General features: G+C 41.7%; 1 protein-coding gene across 2 annotated transcripts in view; it reads left to right on the plus strand.

Annotated features, from left to right (window-relative positions):
- Positions 1-25,916, plus strand: part of lamb2 (laminin, beta 2 (laminin S)) — a 46,997-nt gene that overhangs the window by 18,890 nt on the left and 2,191 nt on the right. The window contains exons 3-35 of one of the 2 annotated variants that reach the window (XM_046056141.1): positions 44-213; positions 341-476; positions 3,965-4,038; positions 4,200-4,388; positions 5,147-5,210; positions 9,237-9,439; positions 9,557-9,677; positions 9,971-10,159; positions 11,378-11,557; positions 11,936-12,048; positions 13,206-13,285; positions 13,841-13,976; positions 14,088-14,246; positions 14,591-14,718; positions 14,797-14,929; positions 15,032-15,224; positions 15,619-15,762; positions 16,319-16,550; positions 16,756-16,925; positions 17,692-17,727; positions 19,551-19,775; positions 19,883-20,100; positions 20,230-20,326; positions 20,820-21,001; positions 21,121-21,311; positions 21,488-21,672; positions 21,869-22,110; positions 22,690-22,893; positions 23,359-23,503; positions 23,647-23,854; positions 23,967-24,108; positions 24,763-24,939; positions 25,019-25,178. In XM_046056141.1, the coding sequence (XP_045912097.1) occupies positions 44-213; positions 341-476; positions 3,965-4,038; positions 4,200-4,388; positions 5,147-5,210; positions 9,237-9,439; positions 9,557-9,677; positions 9,971-10,159; positions 11,378-11,557; positions 11,936-12,048; positions 13,206-13,285; positions 13,841-13,976; positions 14,088-14,246; positions 14,591-14,718; positions 14,797-14,929; positions 15,032-15,224; positions 15,619-15,762; positions 16,319-16,550; positions 16,756-16,925; positions 17,692-17,727; positions 19,551-19,775; positions 19,883-20,100; positions 20,230-20,326; positions 20,820-21,001; positions 21,121-21,311; positions 21,488-21,672; positions 21,869-22,110; positions 22,690-22,893; positions 23,359-23,503; positions 23,647-23,854; positions 23,967-24,108; positions 24,763-24,939; positions 25,019-25,178 (5,226 nt within the window). The remainder of the gene's footprint in view (positions 1-43; positions 214-340; positions 477-3,964; positions 4,039-4,199; positions 4,389-5,146; positions 5,211-9,236; positions 9,440-9,556; positions 9,678-9,970; positions 10,160-11,377; positions 11,558-11,935; positions 12,049-13,205; positions 13,286-13,840; positions 13,977-14,087; positions 14,247-14,590; positions 14,719-14,796; positions 14,930-15,031; positions 15,225-15,618; positions 15,763-16,318; positions 16,551-16,755; positions 16,926-17,691; positions 17,728-19,550; positions 19,776-19,882; positions 20,101-20,229; positions 20,327-20,819; positions 21,002-21,120; positions 21,312-21,487; positions 21,673-21,868; positions 22,111-22,689; positions 22,894-23,358; positions 23,504-23,646; positions 23,855-23,966; positions 24,109-24,762; positions 24,940-25,018; positions 25,179-25,916) is intronic. The other variant, XM_046056142.1, reaches the window with a different exon arrangement.

Here is a 25,916-nt window from a genome sequence, read left to right on the forward strand (position 1 = left end):
ATTATTTTCCTTTTCCCCCCCCCCCCCCCCCCCCGACCCACAGTCCTGGCTGCTGCCGTTGGCCAGGAGCCTGACCACAGCCACGGCTGTGCCCATGGCAGCTGTTACCCAGCAACGGGGGACTTGCTGGTTGGACGAGAGAAGAACCTGAAAGCCTCTTCCACATGTGGGATGAGGAAGAAAGAGCCCTACTGCATTGTCAGTCATCTGCAGGTCAGTGTGTGTGTGTATGTGTGTGTGTGTGTGTTTGAACACATCTGTGATATTTGGTAAATTCATTGACCCCTGAAATCTTTCACCTTTGACCATGGAACCCTGACCTTATCTTGACCTGCTGCAGGATGAGAAGAAGTGTTTCGACTGTGACTCTAGACGGCCATATGACCCAGTGTACAACACCATTAATCACCGGATAGAGAACGTTATCACCGCCTTCAAACCTCACCGCAAGAAGTCCTGGTGGCAGTCCGAAAACGGTGAGGAGACTTTGTGATCACTTGTGTTCTGCACTGACATGCAATCTCAGTGCAGAGTTTATTAAAATAATTACAATAATTACAATGAACACTATTAAAATAATAGTTATTGACTTATAACTTGTACTTTGTACCTACTGATCAGCCAAATAGGTTACCTGTCTCACACTCAGGTGTACTACTGAAGACACTTTCTTATATGGCAGCCTTTTATAAAACTGTTTTGTAAATAAAAGCTTTATGAATGGTTTGTAAACCATTTACTAATACTTTATAGATTAGCGATAAGCCTAAATAAAAATAATTTATATAAGTAAAAAGCAAATAAGAAAAGGCAGGCCAAAATTTATAATTAATGGTTCAGATCTGATCTGTAAAACACTAAAAACACTGTACGCTATCCAGTCATGTTTGAATTTATGAAAACTAAGCAGCAAGCATCACTGTTAAATGAAAGGGCATTCCTTTCATATTACAGAATCTGATTTGCTGCATTGCTATGGTACAGATGGAGCATGTCACTTAACTTTGTTTATCTAGGACTTGCTGTCTGAATAAAACGACATACCCTTTTTTAATATAATTCTCCATTACATATTTGTTAAAAAAGAGAATGCTTTGAAATCTATTCCTTACTCACACTCTCAAAAACAGTACCAGTTCTTAATTTACATCTGATTTGCATTAATTTACTTTTTAATGTTTAATGTTTCTGTGAAACTTGACTCAGAGTCATAGATGCTCGGCAGGTCTGCTATGCACCAACCACACAGGCATTGGATTAGATTCAACTCATTACACACACTAAGTGCTAATACAGCAAAATGCACTGCTTAGAGTGTATTATGTACTATGATATATACGATTTGAACAGAACCTAATAAATAGTATGTATAGTGTGATGATTATGGTTTGTACAGTATTAACATTAACATCGGATAGGTATATAAACCTAAATACTTTCATCTCAGTATTTGCAATAGGAAATCCTTCTATATAACCTGGTTTTCTCGGCAAGCTAAATGTGTTAGTAATATAGTGTGATTTCAGCTTTCATTTTCATGGTTATACATTTGCACTGAGCCTAAGTAAAGCTGAAATAATTTATTAGAATTGCTCCCAAAACCAGGAACGAATGAGATGCTGTTCATACTGTTTGTCATTAAAGTTATTTGGTTTTTAGAGATGAATGGTGGGATGGCGGGATAGAGGGGAGAAATGATAAATTTGGAAGGAAGGCAAAAATGGAAAAAGAACAAGATCCTAAATATTTATTGAAACCACAATTAGTAAGCAACTATAGAGAACTTTAAAAGCAGTATTAAGTTAGCATGCACACACACACACACACACACACACACACACACACACACACACACACACACTGTTGCCAACGACCAGCTACAGATGGGCTTAATAACAGAGTAGGCCCTGCTCTGGCATATCAACAGAGAGAGAGGGGGGATGACGGGGAATGGAGAAAAGAAAAAGATAAAAGTGAAAGCTGAGTGTTTAAGAGTGAGAAACAGTAGTAAGGACAGGGAGAGAGACACACTTGAACACTTGCATTTTCACTCACATTGACAATAAGTGACTATAAAGGGGTGGCTGTGGCTCAGGAGATAAAGCCCTGAGGTTCTATCCCTGGCTCCTCCATTCTGCATGTCTGAAGTGTCTTTGGGCAAGATACTGAAGCCCACATTTCTCCTGAAGGCTGTCAGTGTGTGAATATGTGTGAATGATTAGTTCCTTTCTGATGTGAAGTTGGCACCATGCATGACGGCCACTGCTGTATGAATGGGGTGAACGTGACATTTAGTGTAAACCGCTTTGAGTGGTTGGAAGACTAGAAAGTAGCTTTAGTAGTACACTCCATTTACCATTTAAAGCTCTGTGCAGAGCAGCCAGTTAGACACAAGGCTCATTTCAGCTGCTTGTCTGCCATGTTACTGTAATGGAGTGATGCTGATGACAGCACTGTGCAGCAGTAACAGACCCAGAATAGAACAGAGAGAAACAGAAGAAGAAGGGGGACAGGAAGTACAGTGACTATTTTTACTCTTGGTTGCTACTGCTTTCCATGGCATCTTTGTGGCACAGTGCGCCTACTTTGTATGGATTACAGTGGTTTGATTGTGTGCACTTATTAATTGGAATTGCAATTTCCTGGGATTGCATGCATGCATGCTGGCCTTATAAGTGAGTGCTGGCTAATACGCACATTCTGCGTGTGTTGGTTGTGCATGTTTTCCATTACCATTTTATATGTATGACTTGCCCAACAAATTCTCCATCAGCAACATATGACTCAAAATTTATGCTTTGAATGGTTCTTTCACTCTCTACTCTTTTCCCTTCTTTTCTTCCCCCTAGCTCTGCACACCCTTCCTCCTCTTTGTTTTCCATATTTTTCTTTCCAGTGACTTGGCAATTACAATTTAATGACCTATTTACCTTGGCATCTGGCCTCAGCGCTTCCCAATAATTCTCATTTAAAGGCACTATTTCTTAGTTGTGGGCTGCTGCAAGTTCTTGACTACAAAAGGCAAGCTTAACCACTTACCTCACCATTAGCATATTTTAGCCACATAACCCCAACAATGAGCTGAAAGATACGAAAAGACTCTGGAGAGCTGAGGGGGAGCAGCAGTCGGGTGATAATTCTCTGTGGGTTCATTACTATGAGCAACACATTCCCACTGCACATAGTTACTTGAGCTATCGTTTGTATAAAAATATTGATTGGTGCAGCTTTAATAGGTAGGTTAACCATATAGATAGCATAGAATACCATCTATCGCATTTCACTGTCTTTGCTTTCTAACACTCTCCAACTGTGTGCCACACACATTCACACTGTCACTACCTGCGAGTTTCCCAGGTAAATCAGATCCCCATGGATCTGTTTAGGTTAGGTTTTTGCAAAACATGTGACTGATAGGCATCACAACAAATTCTCACTCTGTCTTTTTTTTCTTTGCATGTGTGTATCAAAGAGCAGGACAAGCTTGTTGTTTGTCTTCAAGTAAGTCTTGAAAGTTTACAAGTTATCGGGTTGAAGAGTGTTAAGTTGTAAAATACAAAATACACACGGTGCTCTTCATAAATTAGTAGGCAGGAATGGGAAAGTCTTCTTTGTGCTGTACATGAAATCCAAAAACACAGAGAACAATAGTGAAAGTGACCCTCACAGTAAAGTGGCCCTTCAGAATATCTGGCGCTGTACAACTCAGGAAGTGTGTGGGCTTTTCCGACATGCTCTCTACATTTCTCCTGCCAAGACCGAAGGCCGTTTCCTGAAAAGATGCCATTCCTCAAGCACAGTTGCTACTTCACTCGCTCACCCGCTAGCAATTATTCTTTGTTATCCATCTGTTACAAATTGATGATATTGATGCAAAACGAATACAATCTAACAGCCTTGTAAAGAAAAATTTTGGCTATGTTTAAATTTAAAGTTTGTCACTCTTTGTGTCTTTTTCTCTCAGGAAAGTCGGATGTCTTTATCCAGTTGGATCTGGAAGCAGAGTTTCATTTCACTCACCTAATTATGACCTTCAAGGTAGGACGAAAGCTCTTGCTGTCAGCTTATTGACCTGTATCAAGTATCTGAAAGTAGCTGAAAGGTGTGATTTACAGCTCCATTTGTTTTGTGTTTTGGGATTAGACTGCTCAACAAAATAAGCGGTGTGAATTTTTGTCTATGACACTCTTCTCTTGCAGACTTTCCGACCGGCGGCCATGCTGATTGAGCGGTCAGCAGATTTTGGTCGAACCTGGCATGTCTACCGCTACTTTTCCCATGACTGCTCTGCTAACTTTCCCGGAGTGTCCCAGGGTCCTTTGCGTAACATTAATGATGTCATCTGTGAGTCACGCTACTCTGACATTGAGCCGTCAACGGAGGGAGAGGTGAGCGATTGATTAAATAAAAAAATGATGGGTCACATTAGTTGCTCAAGATTAACACTAAAAAAATCACAAATTTGCCTCCTTGAGGAAAACCTCCTCAAAAAATGGAGGAAACTGAAGGGAGAGCAGGACAGGAGGGATCCCTCTGACAGGACGTGCTATAGATGTCGTGTGTACAGAATAGACCAATATAATGAAATTACAGTATTAAAACAATCGCGTTGGTAAAATTGTAAATAGATGTAAATAACATACAGTATATGAAGAATAGATCCAGGAGGATGTTGAACAACTTCAGGTGTCACCGAACAGACACCAAAACACGTAAGCTACGCTTTTTATTTTCAGTGAATAAAAATAAAGTAAGGTCTTAAAGGAGTCTTTGACCCCATTTATTTGGATCTAAAGTTTTCTAATGGTTGTGACCACACAAATACTGTACATGTCCAGAGTGACCTCAAGGAATAGTTACAAATTCTGAGATATACATGTATTTGTTTTTTTGCTGAGAATAAGATGAGAAGACCGATACTGCCCTCAGTAGTTTAGCTTAGCCTAACATAAAGACTGGAAGCAGGGGGAAACAGTTCTTTTCAAAGTCATTTTATCCCCAGCAAAAGTAATAAGCATAAGCAAAAAAAAAGTGCACACATGTTTGCATATTGCTGCTTATTTATATTATATCAAGATAATTGATAAGAATAAGAAAGAAGAAGATAATTGAAATATGTAATGCCTGTGCATAATGTTTGTCCTAGGTTATCTACAGAGTGTTGGAACCAGCCATCAGGATTGAGGATCCATACAGTCCAAGCATCCAGAGTAGGTCAAGCTCGCATTTTAAACGACTGATCAGATTGATTGTGTACAACACCACTGAGTGGAATACACAAGACGCCAAGGTCATGCTGGACAAGCGTAATTACTTTGTATGAATGATTGTGGAGTCATGCGCCAGTGCTGGGGCTATAGGTTTCCCATTCATGTGAGTTTTGACAGTTTGGCCACAGCACTGATAACCCAGTCAAGACGTGTCGAGTAGACCCACATCACAGTCACGTCTGCTGTCTGAAAGGGGTCTGAGTGTGCTCTTAATTCAACCCCAAGTTGTTTTTAACTGAAAATTAAATATTATTTTCAGTCTCTTAATTACGTAACACTTAAGAATAATAAAAGAATAATCTCACAATAAGAAATGTATGTCAGTAGTTAAAATGTAGAGAGATGTTTGCCTGAAGACGTCTGTGACCAAAATTCATTTAACCTTTTTAAATTTGTCAGTAAATTTAACAAAAGATAAATAACAGCTGGAAAGCTGTTATTTATCTTTTGTTAAATTTACTGGTATGACGAGTGTGCAGGATTTTTCAATCCACAATTGGTCTCTTTTTCTGGTCTGTTTTTAGAAAATTTGGAACATACGCACATTAGTTGCAGTATCAATATAGTTTGTTATACAAAAAAAGAGACTATGAATCAAACTCCAGCCAACACGATTAGCTCTTGTTATCCAGCTGTGACACATTACAGACTTTAACAGGCCCTCTCCCTGGGCTGTGAAACATGGCCCCGCTGTGTGGAAGACGTGGAGAGATGTGAAAAGCAGCTGTTCCTCTCCCACACTGCCTCACTGTCCTAGCCCTCATGTTTAGACTGGCAGGACATGAGAGCTTTTCCCAGAACCCAAGCTCGGTTTCCAATGCAGCAGCAGAAGTTGTCTTGTTCTGTTGCTGAATATCTCAATGTAACTGGCCCGCATGAAGACCCTCGACCCCCCTCACAGCTGAACAATCTATATGTACTGTCTGCTGCTGTCAAGACAGTGAATCAACATCTGAAGTAATTCTTGTTGGCTAGCTTTTTATTTGTTTTCTTCATTACTTGAGTGAGATTGGGAGACGTTTTGCACTGAATGTAGCCTTCCCGGCAAAGCTTCCTCTCTGAACATGACCCCCAGCCCTGCCTCTAACCTTAACCATCTTTAAATTAAAGCATTTCATTGGTAGAACCTTTTGGGCGCAAGACAAAGAAGGTTAGCCCCTAGCCTAAAAAACAGTGGCATACACGAAAACAGCAGTAGCTAACAATACCAGCCTATTTAGTGGGTCTTGCTCTTCTGATGGAGTATTTTTTTTCTGTTGTCATATTGGTTTCCAAATAGGCCTGTATGTTAGTGTGAGCATGTTTCCAGATTAATTTCACACTAATAAATAATACAAAATTCTGAATGGAAACAGCCTGACAGAGGTCTCATGTTCAACCTTTGAGCTGCTGAAAGCTGCTGTTTGGCTGCTGTAGTTGTTGCTGGCTGAGTTGGAGGACTGTTCTCCAGTCTGCTTGTACAGCATGAGGAGAAGCAGACAGTGTTTTAGTGCATTGGAGCTGGAGGGATTAGCTCTTGTCTGTCAGAGAGGGATTCTATTACTGCAGATAAAGTCAGCAGGGCAGGGTCAGAGTTTGGACAAAAATAAAGCCTCCCATGAAACATTCCATTCATCTTATTGTAACACTGAGGCTTCAACTCCAGCAAGATTAAAAATGACAGAAGCTAAAAGTTTTACATGCTGGGAAAGGAAAGGAAGACCGGTTTGTAAAGAGGACTCAGTGCAGGTTGCAACTGCTCTGATGATACATTATTAATGTTCATAATCCTGACATCAGTTTCTTCCTTATGTACTGATCTAGGTGTAAAATGTGTGTTGCCAAGCATTTGTGTTGCAGTACATCTGCGTTAGTGTGGTGTATGCGTGTTAAAGACTGCTGGTAAACAGCTGGACTGTAACAGCCGAAGTTCTGACCACGGCTTTTCCGGCAGACTGACAGGGTGACAAGACAAGGAGTTATCTTTCTCCCTATAGGACCTCTCTCCAAATAGTTTGAGAGGATAAAGAAGCAGGACGTGGGATGAACCATTTCAACAAGGTATTCCATTATTGTCCATCATTTTTGGATTTGCTCCCTTCTTGGAATGTACTTGAAAGTCACGTGTGGCATTTGAATGGTGTCTCACCTTGTCATTAGTTTAAGGAGGAAATTGGCTTAAGATTTATGGAGAGACTGATTAGTTCAGTCAGAGACACGTATGTAAAGGAACTGTCTATTTACAGCGAATGGTTAAACTGTAAGCGGAACACGTTCTTTTTTTTTCCAGGGAGCTCTCAAAGAATTCGAGCAGCAGCAAGGATCCTGCTGGAGCGCTAATACCCCTTTAACAAATATTAACATTTTAGTAAATACCAATACCAAACATTGGTATTCCACATGGAAGATGTTGGGGTGGTGGAGGGAGTTGCAGCAGCAAACAGTATGGCCGGGCTGACAAACTCGCTGATAGCCACACATCTGATGAATGAGTTTGGATTATGAAGCATGAATGAAACAGCTGATGCCAGTTGCTAGTGCAACTTCAGTGCTCTGCCTGAACTATTACTATTACATAGCTGTGAAGTACAGATATCCACAGCACCTGGAGGATGACTTGTGATATTTGGACATTTGGTGATCCCCTAACTTTTCATGTAGTGCCTCCAGCAGGTCAAAATTTGACATTGGGCTAGGGGTTATGGAGAGCTGCTAGCATGGCAGTGGACAGGTTCACAGTTTCTCAAGTCTGTCTTCTGAAAGTCTTGTTGGCTAGCAATACTCAGATGCTCCTACATTGAGGGGTGGTGATGGCGCATAGATAAGATGCCTTTGGTGTGGGAGACCTCGGTTCGATTCTCACTGTGAACATCCACCATTGTGTCCCTGAGCAAGACACTTAACCCCTAGCTGCTCCAGAGGCGTGCGACCTCTGACATGTATAGCAATTGTAAGTCGCTTTGGATAAAAGCGTCAGCTAAATGAATAAATGTAAATGAAAGCTGTATAGGTCACAGTAATCGTTCATGCTGGTCATGAAGTGATTCCAATGGGGGCACATTTTTCAATCTTAAGTTCTCATTCTGTGCAAAAATACTTTCCAAAGTTCAAATGATGTTAATACAATAAGGTCCTTGAGCAGTCCGAGTTAATAAGTTGTAAAATTAGTGTGAAATTCCTTCTGTGTGCTTCCATAGATAGTGTTTCAGTGCTGAATCATGGCTGAGGGATAGTAACACAAAGCAGAAAACTCTTTAGAAGAATCCAACTCGAATCTTGCTTAAAGATAAAAAGATTTAAATATATATATATATATATATATATATTTTTTTTTTTTTAATCTACACACCTAGAGGACTATATATACAGTATGTGTATATATGTATATATGTATATGTGTATGTGTATATATGTATATATGTATATGTGTATGTGTGTATATATATATATATATATATATATATATATATATATATATATATATATGTGTGTATATATATATGTATATATTAAGTCTGTGTTAATATAAGTCTGTGTTTGTTTATTGTCCAGGTGATAAATAGATTTCAGTGTTAACATGCTAAAATATGAATCATCTGTTTCTTTGCACCTTTTATAGGTTTACTGGATGAAATTGCTTATAGAGCAGACCTTTTTTTTGATTTAAACTGTTCCTAGTAAAATACCTACCCACTTTTCTCCCTGTTTAAGTTCAATGTAACGTCAAGTTGCTTCAAAACCCTAAGGACCAACTAATCCTCCGACCATCCCAGGCCATTAACAGTTGTTCACCCAAAATGCTTTGCCACACACTCTGTTCAGTCATGCTCCACTGGCCTTGACTTCCTCTTGCTAGGACAAAAGGGCTTTAGTGCTGTTTGTGTGTGAGTGTGCGTGTGCGTGTGTATTTGCTGATGTATTATTCTGAATACATACCTGCATTCTGTCTCTCTCCCATTTATTCTGTTCATGTCCTGTCACCGACAGACCAGCTAAAGATCACCAACTTGAGAGTGAACTTCACCAAGCTTCACACACTGGGAGACAACTTGCTGGACCCCAGAGATGAAATCAAAGAAAAGTATTACTATGCTATATATGAGCTTGTTGTACGTGGAAACTGCTTTTGCTATGGCCACGCCTCGGAGTGCGCCCCCATCGATGGCATCAGGGACGATATAGAAGGAATGGTGAGTAATGAGGCGTCAGTTCAGTCGTCCTGTAATTTACTCTGAAAATTTCAAAGCTTCTTAATCTCATACAGATTGCCTTTACTCGCCCTTCCTTCCCTCCCATCTCTTTTCAAGGTTCATGGCAGGTGTGTGTGTAACCATAACACCAAGGGTTTGAACTGTGAGCAATGTGATGATTTCCACAATGACCTGCCTTGGAGACCAGCCGAGGGACGCAATACCAACGCCTGCAAGAGTGAGTACAGAGGAGGAAGCAAAAGGAACATTAAGGGCAAAAACAAAACAAATCACAGATGTATTAGCCAGTAAGCATTAATGAGAGACAGCATGTACAGCTACATTTTAATAGATTATTTGTCAGCAGGCTAATGGAAGTATAAAAAGTAATGTGACTGACAGTTTGGGGTATTTACATCTCTAAAAATGTAACCTGCTGCACCTGCCCCTGGATAGTAAACACTTGAAAAAAAAAGAATAAAAAAACATCAGCAATGACTAATTAGTTTGAAATAAATGTCTTTTTTTCAGAGTGTAACTGTAATGGCCACTCAACCTTGTGCCACTTTGACATGGCGGTGTATTTGGCCACGGGAAGTGTCAGCGGAGGAGTGTGTGATGAATGTCAGCACAACACCATGGGACGCAACTGTGAGATGTGCAAACCTTTCTACTACAAAGACCCAGTTAAGGATATCAGGGACCCACGGGTTTGCATAGGTGAGTGTGTGTTTGTGTTCCACATCAGAGAATATGTTAATCACTGCTAATGCCATTTTCTAGAGCAAATGTGTGTGACTGCTGTCAGCTGCTGTTACTGTCGGAGAGTTGAAGGGGGCAAGAAGTGAGGCAAAGATACTGCATGTGGAGAAAGGGACCACTAGTGGGAAGTTAGTTGTGGTAGTTTTGCCCACTGATTTGGCCCACTTATCAACACGGCCTGTAGTTATTAGTCAAATCTGAGCACGCAGGCCTGAAAAACGTATTTGGAGATTTAGTGTGGCTTACACTGGATGGACATCACCAGGGTGTCATTATCTCTTATGCCCATTGCTAAAAAAACGTCCATAAAACTGCATAGAAATGATGATACATGGGTACTGCGATAGATAATTTGACAGTTGCACATACTCACAAACTTTTGGGCATTTCTGATTTTTGTAGAATGTGCGAATCATGTTAGAGAATATAACAGCAATATTTGAGGATAGGAAAGAAAATCTGAAGAAAATCAGTACAACAAAAATGTCATTGTTGAAGAAGATATATTTTATTTAATCCGAGGGGAAGCTCAACTCACACACTCTGTGAGTACTTTTCACACAGGTTCGAAAGACACACACATGCACACAAACAGGACCTATAGCAACACACAGAGAGATGTCAGAGTGAAGGGTTCAGAGCCTTCCTCAAGGCTTCGGCAGTGCCCAGGAGAAGAACTGGCACCTCATCCACGCTCTGAACTGGCTTTGAACCAACGACCCTCCAGTTTCCAGGCTAATCCTTACAAACTGAGCTACTGCCGTCCCCGGTTAAGTGTCTTGCTCAGGGACACATTGGTGTCACAGTGAATCCGAACCCGGGTCTTTCACACATATGTCTTATCCACTACACCACCATTCTCATTTACAGCAACACTTTGCCTAGCCTGGCTCTGAAGAAAAAGTCTACCACATTTCTCCCCATTTCTCATTTTCACAAGCATTTCCTAAAATGTGGAACTGTTCTTTTAAAGTTATATTTGAACTGTAGTGCCACCTATAGGTGAAATTTGTTGAGCACAAGTCAGTAGGGAACCTGTGTGCCAAGTATGATTTTTTTAGCATGTGTAGTATTTGAGATATTAACCCTTTTATGCATAGATAAACTAAAATGAGTTCAGATATGAATCATTAAAGTTTAACTTCTCATGCATTTAAACTCCTTCATGTCCCATAGCTTGTGATTGCGATCCAGATGGTTCTCTGAATGGAGGGATGTGCGATAGCCACACCGACCCGTCTCTCAGCATGGTGGGAGGTCAGTGCCGTTGCAAGGCCAATGTTGAGGGGCCACGCTGCGACAAGTGTAAGACCGGCTTCTTCGGCCTGAGCGCTGACAACCCTCAGGGCTGCCAACGTGAGTATAGTCTCTGTTATAACTCACACAGTCATAGAAATGTTATAATGACCCTGACTGTTAGCATTTAATTGGAGTTAGTTGATGTCATCCATCAAATAAAAATGCATAATGAAATTGGTTATCAGGCTCTTTTTAAAGAGATTTTAGTAAATTTACAAAAAATGCAAAAGTGGTGTGAAGGGGAAAAGTGAGTGGGACACATTCCCCACATCCTCAGTGATAATTGCATACAGTACTTTAAATCCATACTAGGCTTTGTAATAATTGATCTGCCAATCAGGGTCACATTTAGAATTTTTATATGTTTTTGAATGATTTATTATTTTAAAACTTTGCTTCGATCTAATTATAATCAAGTTTGCCCTCTGCCCCCAGCTTGCCAGTGTGACCATAGGGGAACAGTGTCAGGTAGTTCCCAATGTGACCCAGTCAGTGGTGACTGTTTCTGCAAGCGTCTTGTCACTGGACGCAGCTGTGACCAGTGTTTGGTAAGACAGTGCAAAAAAAAACAACCTGTCTTTTTGGCCTGACCGTTTTTTCCGTCTTGAAAGGAAAATCTTAAATTTAACCACTTCTGTCACTTTACGCTTCACATTTATCATGAGACAATTAAATATGAATGAAGGCATTCATTCTCTTACATGTCACTCCATGGCCAATATTACCTGTGTCTTTCCTTTTCCTTTTCACTTCTAAATAAGTGCTGCTGATCTTCTTCACTCTGTTCTCATATTGTCCTATCACCCTCCCTGCCCAGCAGCCCAAGATGTTGGGTGGTGATCAGCTTCCTGTTATAATACAACCTCTTGTCCCAAACCTACTCAGCCAGGAATAGTATAGGCAGGAATGTGAGCTCCTGCCTGGGCCCTCTTTCTAAATTTAGCCCAGGGATATGAGGCTTGTCCGGTTGGTGTGGGTTACAGCAGGCCTAAAATGGTCAGGACCTGGACCTGGTCCGAAAGTGGATATTTAGTATCATTTTGTTATTTAAAATATGTTTTCACAAAGTGATGGTAAGGTACTTTTTCTTTTCTGGATGTTTTTTTTTTACAGCAAGTCTTTACAGAGCTCATCATAAAGTTCTACCTACACATAAAAAGAAGCTGTCTCATTACTAGAGTCTCCCTTGTTAGCTCTTCAAATAGCTATAAAGTCATTTAAGCCTAGCAAGAAAACAACCTGGCACAAACCAATATTACTTTAGTTTTGACTGAATAAATGCAGTGCAGTGTAAAAGTAACCAGATTCTTATGTAACACTAGAGGAGAAACCACAAAATTTAGCAAAGTACACGTACATCAGCCAAACCATAGTCGAGATAAAAAGTTAAATTGCTGACTGCAAAAATTCCAGTATTCACACTGTCAGCTCTTTTTGAATGGGGCGGTAATATTATGCCCTGGAGCTATGAATGTTGTTTTACTGGATTAGAGAGCGAGATACAGTATGTATGATTCACATCCACTTATGACAGTCAAACTGCAGCGGACGTTCCCCTCTCACTCTGTAACAGCATGGAGAGTGATGCCTCCTGTCTGTCTGGAGCTAAATGTTCAAGTGTCTGCCTGTCGAGTTGTTGCTCTGGCCCTCTTCTATTTCCATCTGTCATTCACTCTGCCCTCTGCCTGTCCTTCTGTGTTTCTAGCCGGAACACTGGGCTCTGAGCCACGACTTAAACGGTTGCAGAGGCTGTGAGTGTGATATCGGAGGAGCCCTGGACAACCAGTGAGTGACGCTGTAGTTTTAATCCTGAGTCACAGGTCACACACATCAAGGCTGTCACAAATGTCTTTGAGACTGAACACTCATAAATGAATTACTATCCCCAAAATAGCAGCTGCAGCTTTTTGTACTCAGATTTGTTGGCCTCCACCTTTACCCTGGGAGCCATAATTTGTCATAGTAATTATTTAATTAAATGATTGATTCATTCATTGATTCTTGGTGATCCCCTAACTTTTCCTCTTGTGCCATCACCAGCTCAAAACTGCCTCAGCTGTACTTTGAGTTTAGTGCTAATTGTGTAATGTTAGTTATGCCAACATGCTAAAGAACTAAGATGGTGAACATGGTAAACATGTTAGCTCTGTCATTGTGAGCATGTTAGTATGCTCATGTTGTTGTTAGCTTGCCTTGTTATAAGGTAGTGAGTTTAACTTCGATGTCAGATTAAGCAATTACATTGCTGATTAAAAGGCTAGGCACCCAACATAAGCAGCTAAGCAATATAATATCAGCTGTAGCAGTGAAATAACAATGCTGCTCATGTGTTCACTGTAGCTGCTCCATGGAGAGCGGTCAGTGTCGCTGCCGCAGTCACATGACAGGACGCCAGTGTGTGCAGGTGGAGTCTGGATATTTCTTCATGGCTCTGGATCACTTCCTTTATGAAGCTGAGTTGGCCAAAATGGGGCAGGTGAGCCCACCTGTATTCTTCTTGGGCACACATTTGTGTTGGAGTGATTATGTGGCTTTAGTATGGAAATATATTTAAAAACTATATCTGAATACGCCTGTATATTCTCAGGGCTGTACACTGGAGACTAGGGAGCACCTGCTGGGTCGCCCCGCCACATGGACAGGCACTGGGTTCGCCCGGGTACCTGAGGGTGGCACCCTGGAGTTCCTCATCAATAATATCCCCTACTCCATGGAATTTGACCTGCTTATCCGCTATGAGTCACAGGTCTGTGTGTTTGTACATCATCTAGACGTAAACCCTTTGCGAAACCACAACTTTTTAAAAATATTCCTTCAACTATGCACAGCCTTTGCAGTACAGACAAAGCTCCACTGACTATTAACATAAAGGAGCATGCTGGTGGTTTTGCATGTTTTAGCATGCCTTTGCCTATAAATCATGTTTATATCACATGTTAAGCATTTTCCAAAGCATTTTTGATTGATTTTCTTTCATCCAGTTAGTCATTACAACTGCCCCCCTCCCCTTCTCATACTCATGATCAGTCTTCCTTTGACTGCAATTTAACTATTGCTTCAAATTAATTATATAAAATCGATTATATCTAGATGCCCAGAGACTGGGAGGAGGTGCGAATAAAAGTGATCCGTCCGGGGCCGATTCCTACCAGCAGCCTCTGTGGAAACACCATCCCAGATGATGACAGCCTTACTGTCTCCCTACCGGCTGGAGCCAGGTCTGTGGCTCAAACACACATAAACACTCACACATAAATCACTGAGTTTCAACTGTGTACTGAATGTGTTTGCTCCAGGTTTATGGTCCCTCTGCAGCCTGTGTGTCTGGAGCAAGGTGTGACTTACACGCTCCGCTTTGAGTTCAGACGCTATCAGGATGCCAACACTATCCTCAACGGAGCGGCCAATGCTTTAATCCTTGTGGACTCTGTGAGATGAATTTCTTTTTCCAGTCTAAAAATAAGCATCTGACTCATGAAGAAGTTTTCATTCCGCACTCAAACACCTTCCTCTCTCTCCTCTTCATTCCAGATTGCCTTGATGCCACGCCACTCCTCCATGGAGATATTCAACGCAGGGGATCCAGCTTCTAACATCAGGAAGCAGACGTTTGAGCGGTATCGCTGTCACGAGGGGGCGAAGAGTGTGACCCGCCCACTGATGAGTGACACCTGTGCCAAGCTGATCACCAGCATGTCGGCCATCATAAATGATGGGGCTCTCCGTGAGTGAAAAAAGCAACATAAAAGATTATGAATGATGCTCACAATGCAGTAGACTGCGGGGTTACATGACCTTTAACCTAACTTGTGACTTCCCAGGAAGTATATTTCTCCTCTGCGTGAGCGTCAGCTGGGTATTGCAAGATATGGCATTTATGTATTTATGGCATTAGATATGTTTTTAGCACTTTATTGGTGCTCAAAGAAGAAAATTAAGTTCCACATTGGTATAGCATGTAGAATATCACCTAATATCACGTCAATCTGCAGCTCCACTTGTTAACCTCACATTCATATAGGTGATTTCATTCATTAGCCTTTGTTAGTTCCTCTTTTTTCCCAGAATTCAATTTGCATGATGTTCCAATATGCCTGTGCTTCTCTGTCATCCTCCAGCTTGTAATTGCGATCCTCAGGGGTCCATCAGCTCCATGTGTGATGTCCGCGGGGGCCAGTGTCGCTGTAGGCCAAATGTGATTGGACGACGCTGTGAGCAGTGCGCTCCGGGAACTTATGGCTTTGGGCCCTCGGGCTGCATAGGTGAGAAACTCTCGCCCACCCTTTTTTTTTCCTGAAATTTAGACCTGTTCATGGAGGACATGATGCAACATAACAACATTTTTCATATTTATACGCCCCTTATCTGGTTGGGTTTTCCAACTAATGTTTACACTTTCCCTGGAAGGGCTTAGTAAAAGCCTTTGCCGAGGTACAGACAGTACAACAGCTAACAAAGCAGTTTCACTGGGAAACTTCAATCAAATCTCTTGGAGCTCACAGACTATTGACACTTGGACCTCATTTTTATTATTGTATGTTGTTCTTTTATTAATTTTACTAATGAAAGTGAGGTCTGTGGAGTAACATGAGTTTAGATATCCTACTGTAGACTTTATGTGCAGTTACTTTATTTTTATTTATTTGATTAATTATATACTATGCTGCTGGCGCCCTCTACTGTCGCCCCTTTATATAAATTATGTATTCTCCATCCTTTTCTCTTTCTATCTTTGATTCCTTCTCCATTTGATTACCTCCTATCATCCTCTCCTCCTTCCTATATGCCCCTGCATATCATTTTCGTCCCTCTGCCCAGCCTGCAGTTGCAGCTTGGAAGGCTCCGTGACTCGATTTTGTGACAAGTATACTGGTCAGTGCAAGTGCCGTCCAGGAGCGTTTGGTCAGCACTGCGACGGATGCCAGACGGGTCATTGGGGCTTCCCCAGCTGCCGACCCTGCCAATGCAACGGACACGCCGAAGAGTGCGACCAGAGGAGTGGTGCCTGTATCAACTGCAGGGACAACACTGGAGGAGACAAGTGTGACAGGTGATGTTTCAGTGAGAAGGTGACCAAGCTTCATGAGATCAGGTTCAGTTCAGACATAACGTTAAAAGGGATATGGTGTTCCTGGAGTTATAGAACAGCTGTAAATCTATTAATACTGTGTGCTTTTTGACTTAAGACGCTTTCCTTGCATATTCCCTGTGCAAGCTGAGTAGTGTCACGTTTAACTCTTTTGTCATTTCTGTAGGTGTGCCAATGGTTACTATGGTAACCCAGTTTTGGGCAAAGCGTCAGGTGGTCATTGTCGGCCGTGCCCCTGTCCAGATGGGCCCAATAGTGGACGCCACTTTGCTGCATCTTGTTACCAGGACAACCGTAACAGACAAATTATCTGCAACTGTAACCAGGGTTACACAGGTAAACCGAAGATGATACTCTTGCTGTGTCTCTATATTTCTTCTGTCCCTCCCTGCTTTATTTTCGCTTCATCCTCAGCAAGTGGTGCTGATGAAATCACTGTTTGTGAAATTCATTATAACTCCAGATACACACACATTATGGACAAAGAAATATATTGTAACTAAAGAGGGTGACTCACTTTCTACAGAACCTATGAAACAGATACCTGTTGAACGTGTTGCACCCCTGAACATTAATGTGCTTATTGTAAGTTGCTTTGAACACAAGCTTCTGCTAAAAGCCCTAAATGAAAATGTAAATGTACAACTGCATAACCATACTGTTCTTCATAACACACTTTGTGTCAAGATTTGAATTTTAAAATATTTCTACGAAACCTGTGTGTTTAATCAAGCCAAAGGGCACCTTACTTAATTACTTTAGCAAGTACCTTTCATTTTAAAAGACAGTTTAAAGTCTAAAGAGTGGCATTTCATATCACTTAATTTCAGTGCATCAATAGTCTAGTTTGTAGTTGACAGAAGTTTTGTTTAAGTACTGATGTTATAGTATAAATAAACTCAGTGATTGAGCTGAACCTCAAAACTGAGAGAAAACTCCTCAACTGTGCTTGGTGTTTGGTGCTAGTTAGCAAACGTTAGCATGCTAACATATTAAACTAAGATGGTGAACAATATTCCTGGTAAACATCAGCATATTAGCATTGGGCTCTGGTGAACAGTAACCTGTGTCATTTCCTCCCTCCCCTGTATTACTGGCACAGGGATTGTTAAACGCTCCGGGGCGACCATTTTTAAGCGTGAGTAATGATGGTTGACCCCCCCCCCCACCTCCCTTCTCCTCCTCCTCCTCTTTTTTTCACCAACCCATCACTTTTCCAGTCTAAACCATGCATGGCTTCAGCACCCCTCCCATTAAATGGTGCTGTGCCACAATGCACTCCTGCCCATGTGTGAGACCTGGCTCAAAGAATAATGTCAAACCCTTTCAAATTGTGTCTGCCTGTGTTTTTTTATGGCAATGAAGGGACAAATAATAATAATTGTCCCTAAAATTACACTGAAATTATGCTAGAAGTGGTTAATTTATTTCAAGATTTGAACCAGGTCTGTGTAAATATTCCCAATAAAAGGACCTGACCCAGAATCATTATTTTTGAGTGATTGTGTCAAAAAGTATGGTTTTCCACTTAAAAGAAATAACCATTCAAAGTAAATAGGGAGAAATTATGAGGAAGGGTAATGTGGGTACAGGTTTATACACAGGTGTTGGTAGAGTCTGGGTCAGCTTCTGTCTCTTGTGTTTGAAATAGATTTAACTGTTCATCATTATCTGTGAATGGATGATGTTGCGTGGATGATGTTGGGAGGTTGTTGAACAGTAATTTCTCAAAGAACAAGAGCTGCACTGATTTAACAATATTGCCATACAGCCTGGATAAGTACACTGATGTCACTTGTTTAACAAACTTGACTTTTCAGATAAAGCTTAAATGGTTATGGCTATACACTGTATGTCCACTATATCATTATGAGCTGTCTGTAAGCTTAGGCAGGACACAGTTCTGACTTTCAAATGTAAAGGAAGAGAGAGGTAATGGACCTGAGAAACTGTAGCTGATTATATTTGCTTTCTACCCAACTTCTCCCCCTTCTGCTCAACACTATTTCTACTTCCCTTTGCCCCCTCTCTCTTTCATACCTTCACGCAACTTCCTCTTTTTTCTATATTTCTCTCTTCTCATCTTCTCTGTACTTTAGCTTTTACTCTGCCAGCACAGCCCTACTCTTTACCTCTCTCCACCTTCTTATTCCTTCATTCTCCCTTTCCTACTAGACTCAAATATGCCAAGTATTTCTTATTCTGAGTCGGATCTAAAGATACCGCAAATTAGATATAACAGTGTGGGAAAACAGCCTAACTAAACTAATGGTTCACTGCCAAAAGAATTTAGTACACTATTGTTGTATCTGTGTGGTACAGTATATAGCAGTAGTTCAATACAGGTATAGTACAGCTGCAGCCAAAAGTAATACACAGCACAGTGTGGAATACTATTGTTCAAAGCAGGGTATGTCTGTAGTGATTACACCTGTCTCTGTGGAGTGTCTTGAAGCAGACTGAGACATTGTGCCACATTCACAGAATTTGAATGACTGTTGACTAATCGTCGCTTTTGTCATCAGCGCGTATAGTAATGTGTTGCATAATATACTGAAGAAGGTGTGATGAAAAAGCCCTTAACTAATGAGAGCTGGTTAACCCGATCCCATTGAGTGATAAGTAACAAACTGATTGTAGTAACATACTGTATAATGTTCACACTATGCAGAAACGGGTTAGGCAAAGTCTTAGACTAACATGTTTCTTCATATGGAGTTATCCACTGAAAACATTTTAGGCCCAGTCTGGGTAATATCCAATTGAATAAGGGTGTCCTCATTTCTTTATTAAACCAAGACTACTTGTTGATTGCATTGCTGCAAATAAGTATCCTGCTGTTTCATACACAAAAACAAAGCAGCTTGGGAAACCCTGTATAAAAATAACAGTTATGGAATGATCACATCTCCTCCCTCCACTCCTTATTCTCTTTCCCTTTTGCTTTTTCTCCCAATTCAGGTGCCCGATGTGAGGAATGTGCCCCAGGTTATTATGGCAACCCCTCTCAGCCCGGAGGGCGCTGCCAGCCATGCCAGTGCAACAACAACATCGACATGTCAGACATGGACGCTTGCAACAGGCAGACCGGAGAATGCAAGAAATGCCTTTACAACACTGAGGGCAGCAACTGTGGCATCTGCAAGAGTGGCTATTTTGGGGACGCTTCACGACGCAACTGCAGAAGTGAGTGACATGTTCAGTGAAAAAAGTCTAACATTAACTTGCATGCTAATGTTTTGTAAATAGAGCAATATAACAAAGATGCATTTTTTGGCCTAATTGCCCTTCAGAGTGCACATGTAACTTCCTGGGTACTGACCGCAGCCAGTGTATGGAGCGTGAGGACTGTGTGTGCCAGCGAGCCACAGGGCAGTGCCAGTGTCTACCAAACGTCATAGGCCTGACATGTGACCACTGCGCCCCCAACCACTGGAACCTGGCCAGCGGGATTGGCTGTGAACCCTGCGGCTGTGATCCCAACAACTCAGTCACGTCCTCATGTAATGAGGTAGGGAACATTTGGGCCTGAACAACTTCCAATAAGCACATCTCAATATAAGTGTAACTACATTCACATTCATTCACGTTGACATCAACAAAATAAACTGATGTGTCATTTCTACTCCCTGATGTGCAGTTCACTGGGCAGTGTCAGTGTCGTGACGGCTTTGGAGGGAAGACCTGCACAGACTGTCAGGAGAACTACTGGGGTGACCCCAGGACGCAGTGCCGAGGTTAGATACATGACGACATAATGAATGCTCTTAGGAAATGGTGTGGTATGAGCGTGATGAAGAGACCAAATGCAAAAAGTGAAGTGCTCAAAGACTTTATAGCTGCTCAGGCAGAAAGATGGGTTGCATCACAGTGCAAAAAGCATTGCACAAAAAAGAATGACTTAACATAAGTTCAGCGGGCCCTCTTCCTGAACGCCAGCGGGCCCTCTTCCTGAACGCCAGTTAAATAATGTTAACTGCCATGGCTAAAACCAAAGCTGGATTCCTGGGCAACAAGGTTCAGCATGTGGCAATTGTTTTGTGATATGTTGATTCATTGTAAATTATTTGGTACCTGCTCTGGACATACATGAATATCCATGTGCTAAGGTAAAGAACTAATAACTAACTAATACATTCACAATGCGTGTAAACATGTAGATTTTGTCAGTATAAACTAGGTCCGATTATTCACTGTACACTCCCTCCTCGTCCTTCTCTCCCCCTCCAGCTTGTGACTGTGACTGGCGTGGCATTGAGACCTCTCAGTGCAACCGGGTGACTGGCCACTGTGTTTGCCAGCAGGGGGTGTCAGGTGTCCGCTGTGACCAATGTGCCAGAGGCTTCTCTGGTCAGTTTCCCAGCTGTCAGCCCTGTCACCAGTGCTTCGGGGACTGGGATCGCATCGTACAGGTGTAGTTTAATGTGAAAGAGGGGGTCCTCAGTCAGAAAAAGACAAATGTGAAACTGAATAACTGATTCATTTGGAGTCAACTATTATCTTTCTCTGTATAATTTTGTCATATTACCAGGACCTAGCAGTGCGTACCAAGGCCCTGGCAGAGCGTGCCCATGAGATTCAGACCACTGGGCTTACTGGGGCCTATGAGAAGGCCTTTAGAGACCTGGAGGAGAAACTGGCACAGGCTCAAGGCATTGTCAACGCGCGCAACACCACTGCTGCAGCCGTCGCTACCCTAATGGAGCTTATTGAAGATCTTAGGTACAGCTGTTACGTTCCAATGCATGTTTCCCATGTGAAACTTTATTGAAAGTAATTTTTTTCTGCCACAAAAGGTAGTGGTATCAAAATAATGATACTTGATAAATAAAGTACATTAAAAATCATATCAGGATTAAATATTCTATCGCCTAATAACTTCCTGCCTTGCCCTGCAGAGCGCAGATCGGTGAGACCACTGACACCCTGAACCGTCTGGAAGGAGACCTAACCATCGTCCAGGACAGCAACTCTGAGGCAAGCAAGGAGCTGAGTGCTCTGGAGAGAGAAGCTAAAGAACTTAACCTCACTTCAGAGCAGCTACACCACCAACTGGATATCCTAAAAAACTCCAACTTCCTAGGTGAGAAAGAAAGGGAGGATAGATCCTCATTATTAAACAATTCAAACTGACACCTCAGACTTATTGCTGCCGTCAGCTTGTCCACACTCTAGGTTCATTCACATTTTCCTACCCACATTCCTTCACATGTCGCATCATTATTCCTAATCATCTTCCTCTTACTACTTCCTACTTTTTGTCCACCTCTTCTCTCTAGGTGCGTACGACAGCATCCGTAGCTCCTACAACAAATCCCGTGATGCGGAGCGGCGTGCCAATGAATCAACAACCACCAGGCCCAGCACAGTCAGCCAATCTGCAGACACTCGCCGCCGCACCGAGCGCCTCATCACCGCCAAGAAGGACGACTTCAACCGTAAAAATGCTGCTAACAAGCGTGCGCTTGCAGACCTCAACACCAGAGCGCAGGGCTTGGACATGAAGAAGATCAATGAGAAGGTTTGATCACATTCTATATTATTTGAGCACGTTTAAATTTGTTAACAAGTTTGACAGCATTCATGCAGGCAGAGAGAGAGAAGTAACCGCAGAAGCAGTGGAACTAACAAGGTTTTTCAGGCATGAACTGCATAACAGATCAACAGAAATCCTTTTTATGCTTTCAAGCGAAAACCTTCTTTTAGCTTGTTCACAAGTTTGTTTAAGGTGATAAACTTTATTTTTATTGTTACTGTCCATTGTTCATATAGATTAAATGTTGGTCTACTGTTTATAGTGTAATCCAGCGATTCCAAAAGTGTGGTGCGGTTGTGAGCTGCCTCTAGGGGGTGCAAGACAGGACAAATGTAATGGTGGTGTAATAGTGTAATAACTACAACAAATATTTTTTGTGGAACTTTTCATGAAATAAAAACTTGATTTGAAAACTTTCCTTTGTAAATTTAATTTAAAATTAAAAACGTTATTATTAATAGTTACCCGTATTATTGTGGGACCGTGAAGTGAAGTGTCTCAGTCCTGTGCATTCACATACATCTGATCATTTCCATACAAGTACATGTTGATCTCTTCCAACAGGTTTGCGGCGCTCCAGGTGATGCTCCCTGTGCAGAAAGTCCTTGTGGGGGTGCAGGTTGCCGTGACGATGAAGGGAACCGTCACTGTGGAGGTCTAAACTGTAACGGCGCTGTAGCAGTAGCTGACAATGCCCTGGAGAGAGCCAAACACGCAGAAAAGGAGTTGAAGAAAGCTATGGGAGAGGTGGAGGGACTCTTTACCAAGGTATAAAAGCATATGAGAACTATAGCTACTGTAATTTGGGACCAGACATTGGTGAAAATATTAATCCCTTGCAATTCTGTTAAGAGTGCTTTTGGAGTTTTTACTGTATGTAGTTATACATTTATTCACATCCATAGTTTAATTTTATGCCAGCGTCCCCTCACAGTACATCACCTCTCACAGTCTCTCAGAATGGAGTGAGGGCTTTACAGTACACTCCAAAAATGACATTCACCCTGTGTGATTGCGTAACCAGTGCAGCTGCAGTCTGGTACATGTGGGCACTTAGACAAAACGAATTTGAGTGAAAGTAGACTCACTAAAAAAACTAAACTGAAAGATTTAATCATCTGAACAGTTCTTAGAAAAACACTGTTGCTGTGAAAAGTACAGTCGTTGTAAAGACAGCAGCTATGGTGAATACATTACCCTTTGGTGTCCTCTATAAACTTTTCTACCTTTCAGGTGGCAGAGGCCAAGACCAAAGCAGAGGAGGCCAAGGGCAAAGCCCAAGCAGCTCTGGACAAAGCCACTGCCACCAAGAACAAAGTGGAGCGCTCCAACAATGACCTAAGAGACCTCATCAAACAGATCAGAGACTTCCTTACTCGTGAGTCAGAGTTTAATACATTATGACATATTTTACGTGTACATTTTGCAAGTTTACCAAGAACATGTAGATTACTTATGTTGCCACTTAATCTGCCCTCCTACAATATGTCAACCCTGCCACTTCTCATGTCTTTCTCTCAGAGGAGGGTGCAGACCCAGACAGCATTGAGGCGGTGGCGAACCGTGTGTTGGAGCTCTCCATACCCGCTTCGCCCCACCAGATCAGACATCTTGCTGATGAAATCAAGGAACGGGTTCGCAGCCTTTCGAATGTCGACTCCATCCTAGAACAGACGCAGGAAGATGTCCGCAAGGCAGAGCAACTGCTGCTTGATGCCAAGAGGGCAAGGTAGTCAGAATAGATTGAGATATGGTGTTGGTAATTATTTGTACTAATTCTTCTATATGTTTTCATCCTATCTAAAACCATTGACTGTCAGTAACACTATGTTGTTGTTCAGGCATCAAGCTGAGGGGGTGAAGACCACCGCAGAGACAGTGAAACAGGCCCTGGTGGATGCAAAGACTGCCCAGACATCAGCAGAAAAGGCCATAGCAAGAGCCAAAGCTGACATTGGGGAAACTGAGGCCCGACTGGCACAGGTAATGAACCAAAAACAACAAACATTAAGCTGTGTGCCAAAATAGTAGTTTACTGCCCCATAGTACAAATAACCGTATCTGTATGAGTTGTTAGAAATTTAATGATTGTTGCAAGACATTTTGTTCACCAGTCTGAGAGTTTTATGTAGTTACATAGAAGTTAGCCCACGTTAGATACTGTAGATACTGTAGATGAATCTCTCTTGTAAAAACGTGACTTTAAAGCTGCTATAGGGACACTCTCATTTAACAGAGGTTAAATGTAGGACTTACATCATCAAGTGGCCAGAAACATGACGCCAAATGAAAGTCAGTTGCTTCTTATCTGCTAAAATAAGCAGTTGTTTGCCATATCAACTTTTATGGTGATGATATGTCAGTGTTGTGCTATAGCTTTATTCCACCTCCTCCTCTTGACAATCATTGATGATTCAGTGCCTTGTTAAAGGTGTTCAATGTGCTTTTAAAACACACACACACGCACACACACACACACACACACACACACACAGGCAATTACATGAACATCCAGGAGTAAATTTTGAGAAATCACACCATGGAATAAAATGAAAACTTAATGCTTAATGCAACACAAGCAAACCGTGTAATATTAGAGGGATCAGAATTCACTTTGCTTGGGCATGCTCTCCTTAGATTGAGTCAGAGACATCCAACAGTGAGAAGGACCTGAATGATGCCATGTCCCGCCTGGGCACACTGGGACAGGAGATCAGTGCCCTGAAGACCAAACGTGCCAACAACAGCATGGCAGCAGCCCGAGCCGAAGAGACAGCCACCATGGCACGAGACAAGGCAAACGAAGCCAAGCAGGTATGTGTCTGTGTGTGCACACACTTTTCCTCATTTAAAGCGTACAGAGCTGTGAACTTTCTTCTGTCTTGATGCTTAGATTCTAGACGGCCAGCTGACAGATAAATACCATGAAGTGCAGCAGCGGGTTGACACAAAGGCCAAGGCTGTGAAGGATGCCAAGAAAAGGGCAGAGAGCCTCAGAGATGAAGCAAAGGAACTACTGAAAGATGCCCAGAACAAGCTCCAGAGACTAGCAGGTGCTTATCTTATCTGTGTGTATGTGTGTGCCTGTGTGTATGTAGACGAAGACATAGACAGGGTTAATGTGTTTACATTTGTTTGGAGGAAGAAAAGTGTGGTTTTATAATTTGAAAGCCAATCCAAATTGCAGAATTAGTCATTGAAACTTTATTTCTATAGCACCTTCAATACAGGTTAGTGCAAAGAAAGCACTCTATAGGTGATTGACAAGTTAATAATAACACATTACATAAATACAATTGTGGAGATTAATGGACAAAAAAAGTAGAAATTAACCACACCCACCCGTGAGATAGTTCGGCTCATAGTGTCATTTTTAGTTTTCTGTACAAACAAGAAATAATGTGTTAATTTCTGCACTTTACAGTTGCTGATTTTGTAACATTTTGACAGTCCCCCTGTTTCCAGTTATTGTAACAAACACAGCTAACCAGCTGCTGAAAGTAGCTTCATATTTACCACAGTGTGTGGTATTGATCTTCTCATCTCACTTTTGCCAAGAAATTTCTAGAGAAAGCAAAAGAAAGCAAATAAGCGTGTTTGTCTATAAAAGCTTAGTTCTGGGTTTCTTGCCTGTTCAAGGCACTAACATACATTCAAAAAGAAAAAGCTATGTGTCATTAGCTTAGCTATAGAAAAGGATGGGGGGGAATGGATAAGACTATGCCTTTGGTGTGAGAGACCCGGGTTCAATTCCCCACTGTGACCCATCCACCATTGTGTCCCTGAGCAAG

This window comes from Micropterus dolomieu, linkage group LG08 (genome assembly GCF_021292245.1).
Source record: "Micropterus dolomieu isolate WLL.071019.BEF.003 ecotype Adirondacks linkage group LG08, ASM2129224v1, whole genome shotgun sequence".
Lineage (NCBI taxonomy): Eukaryota > Metazoa > Chordata > Actinopteri > Centrarchiformes > Centrarchidae > Micropterus > Micropterus dolomieu.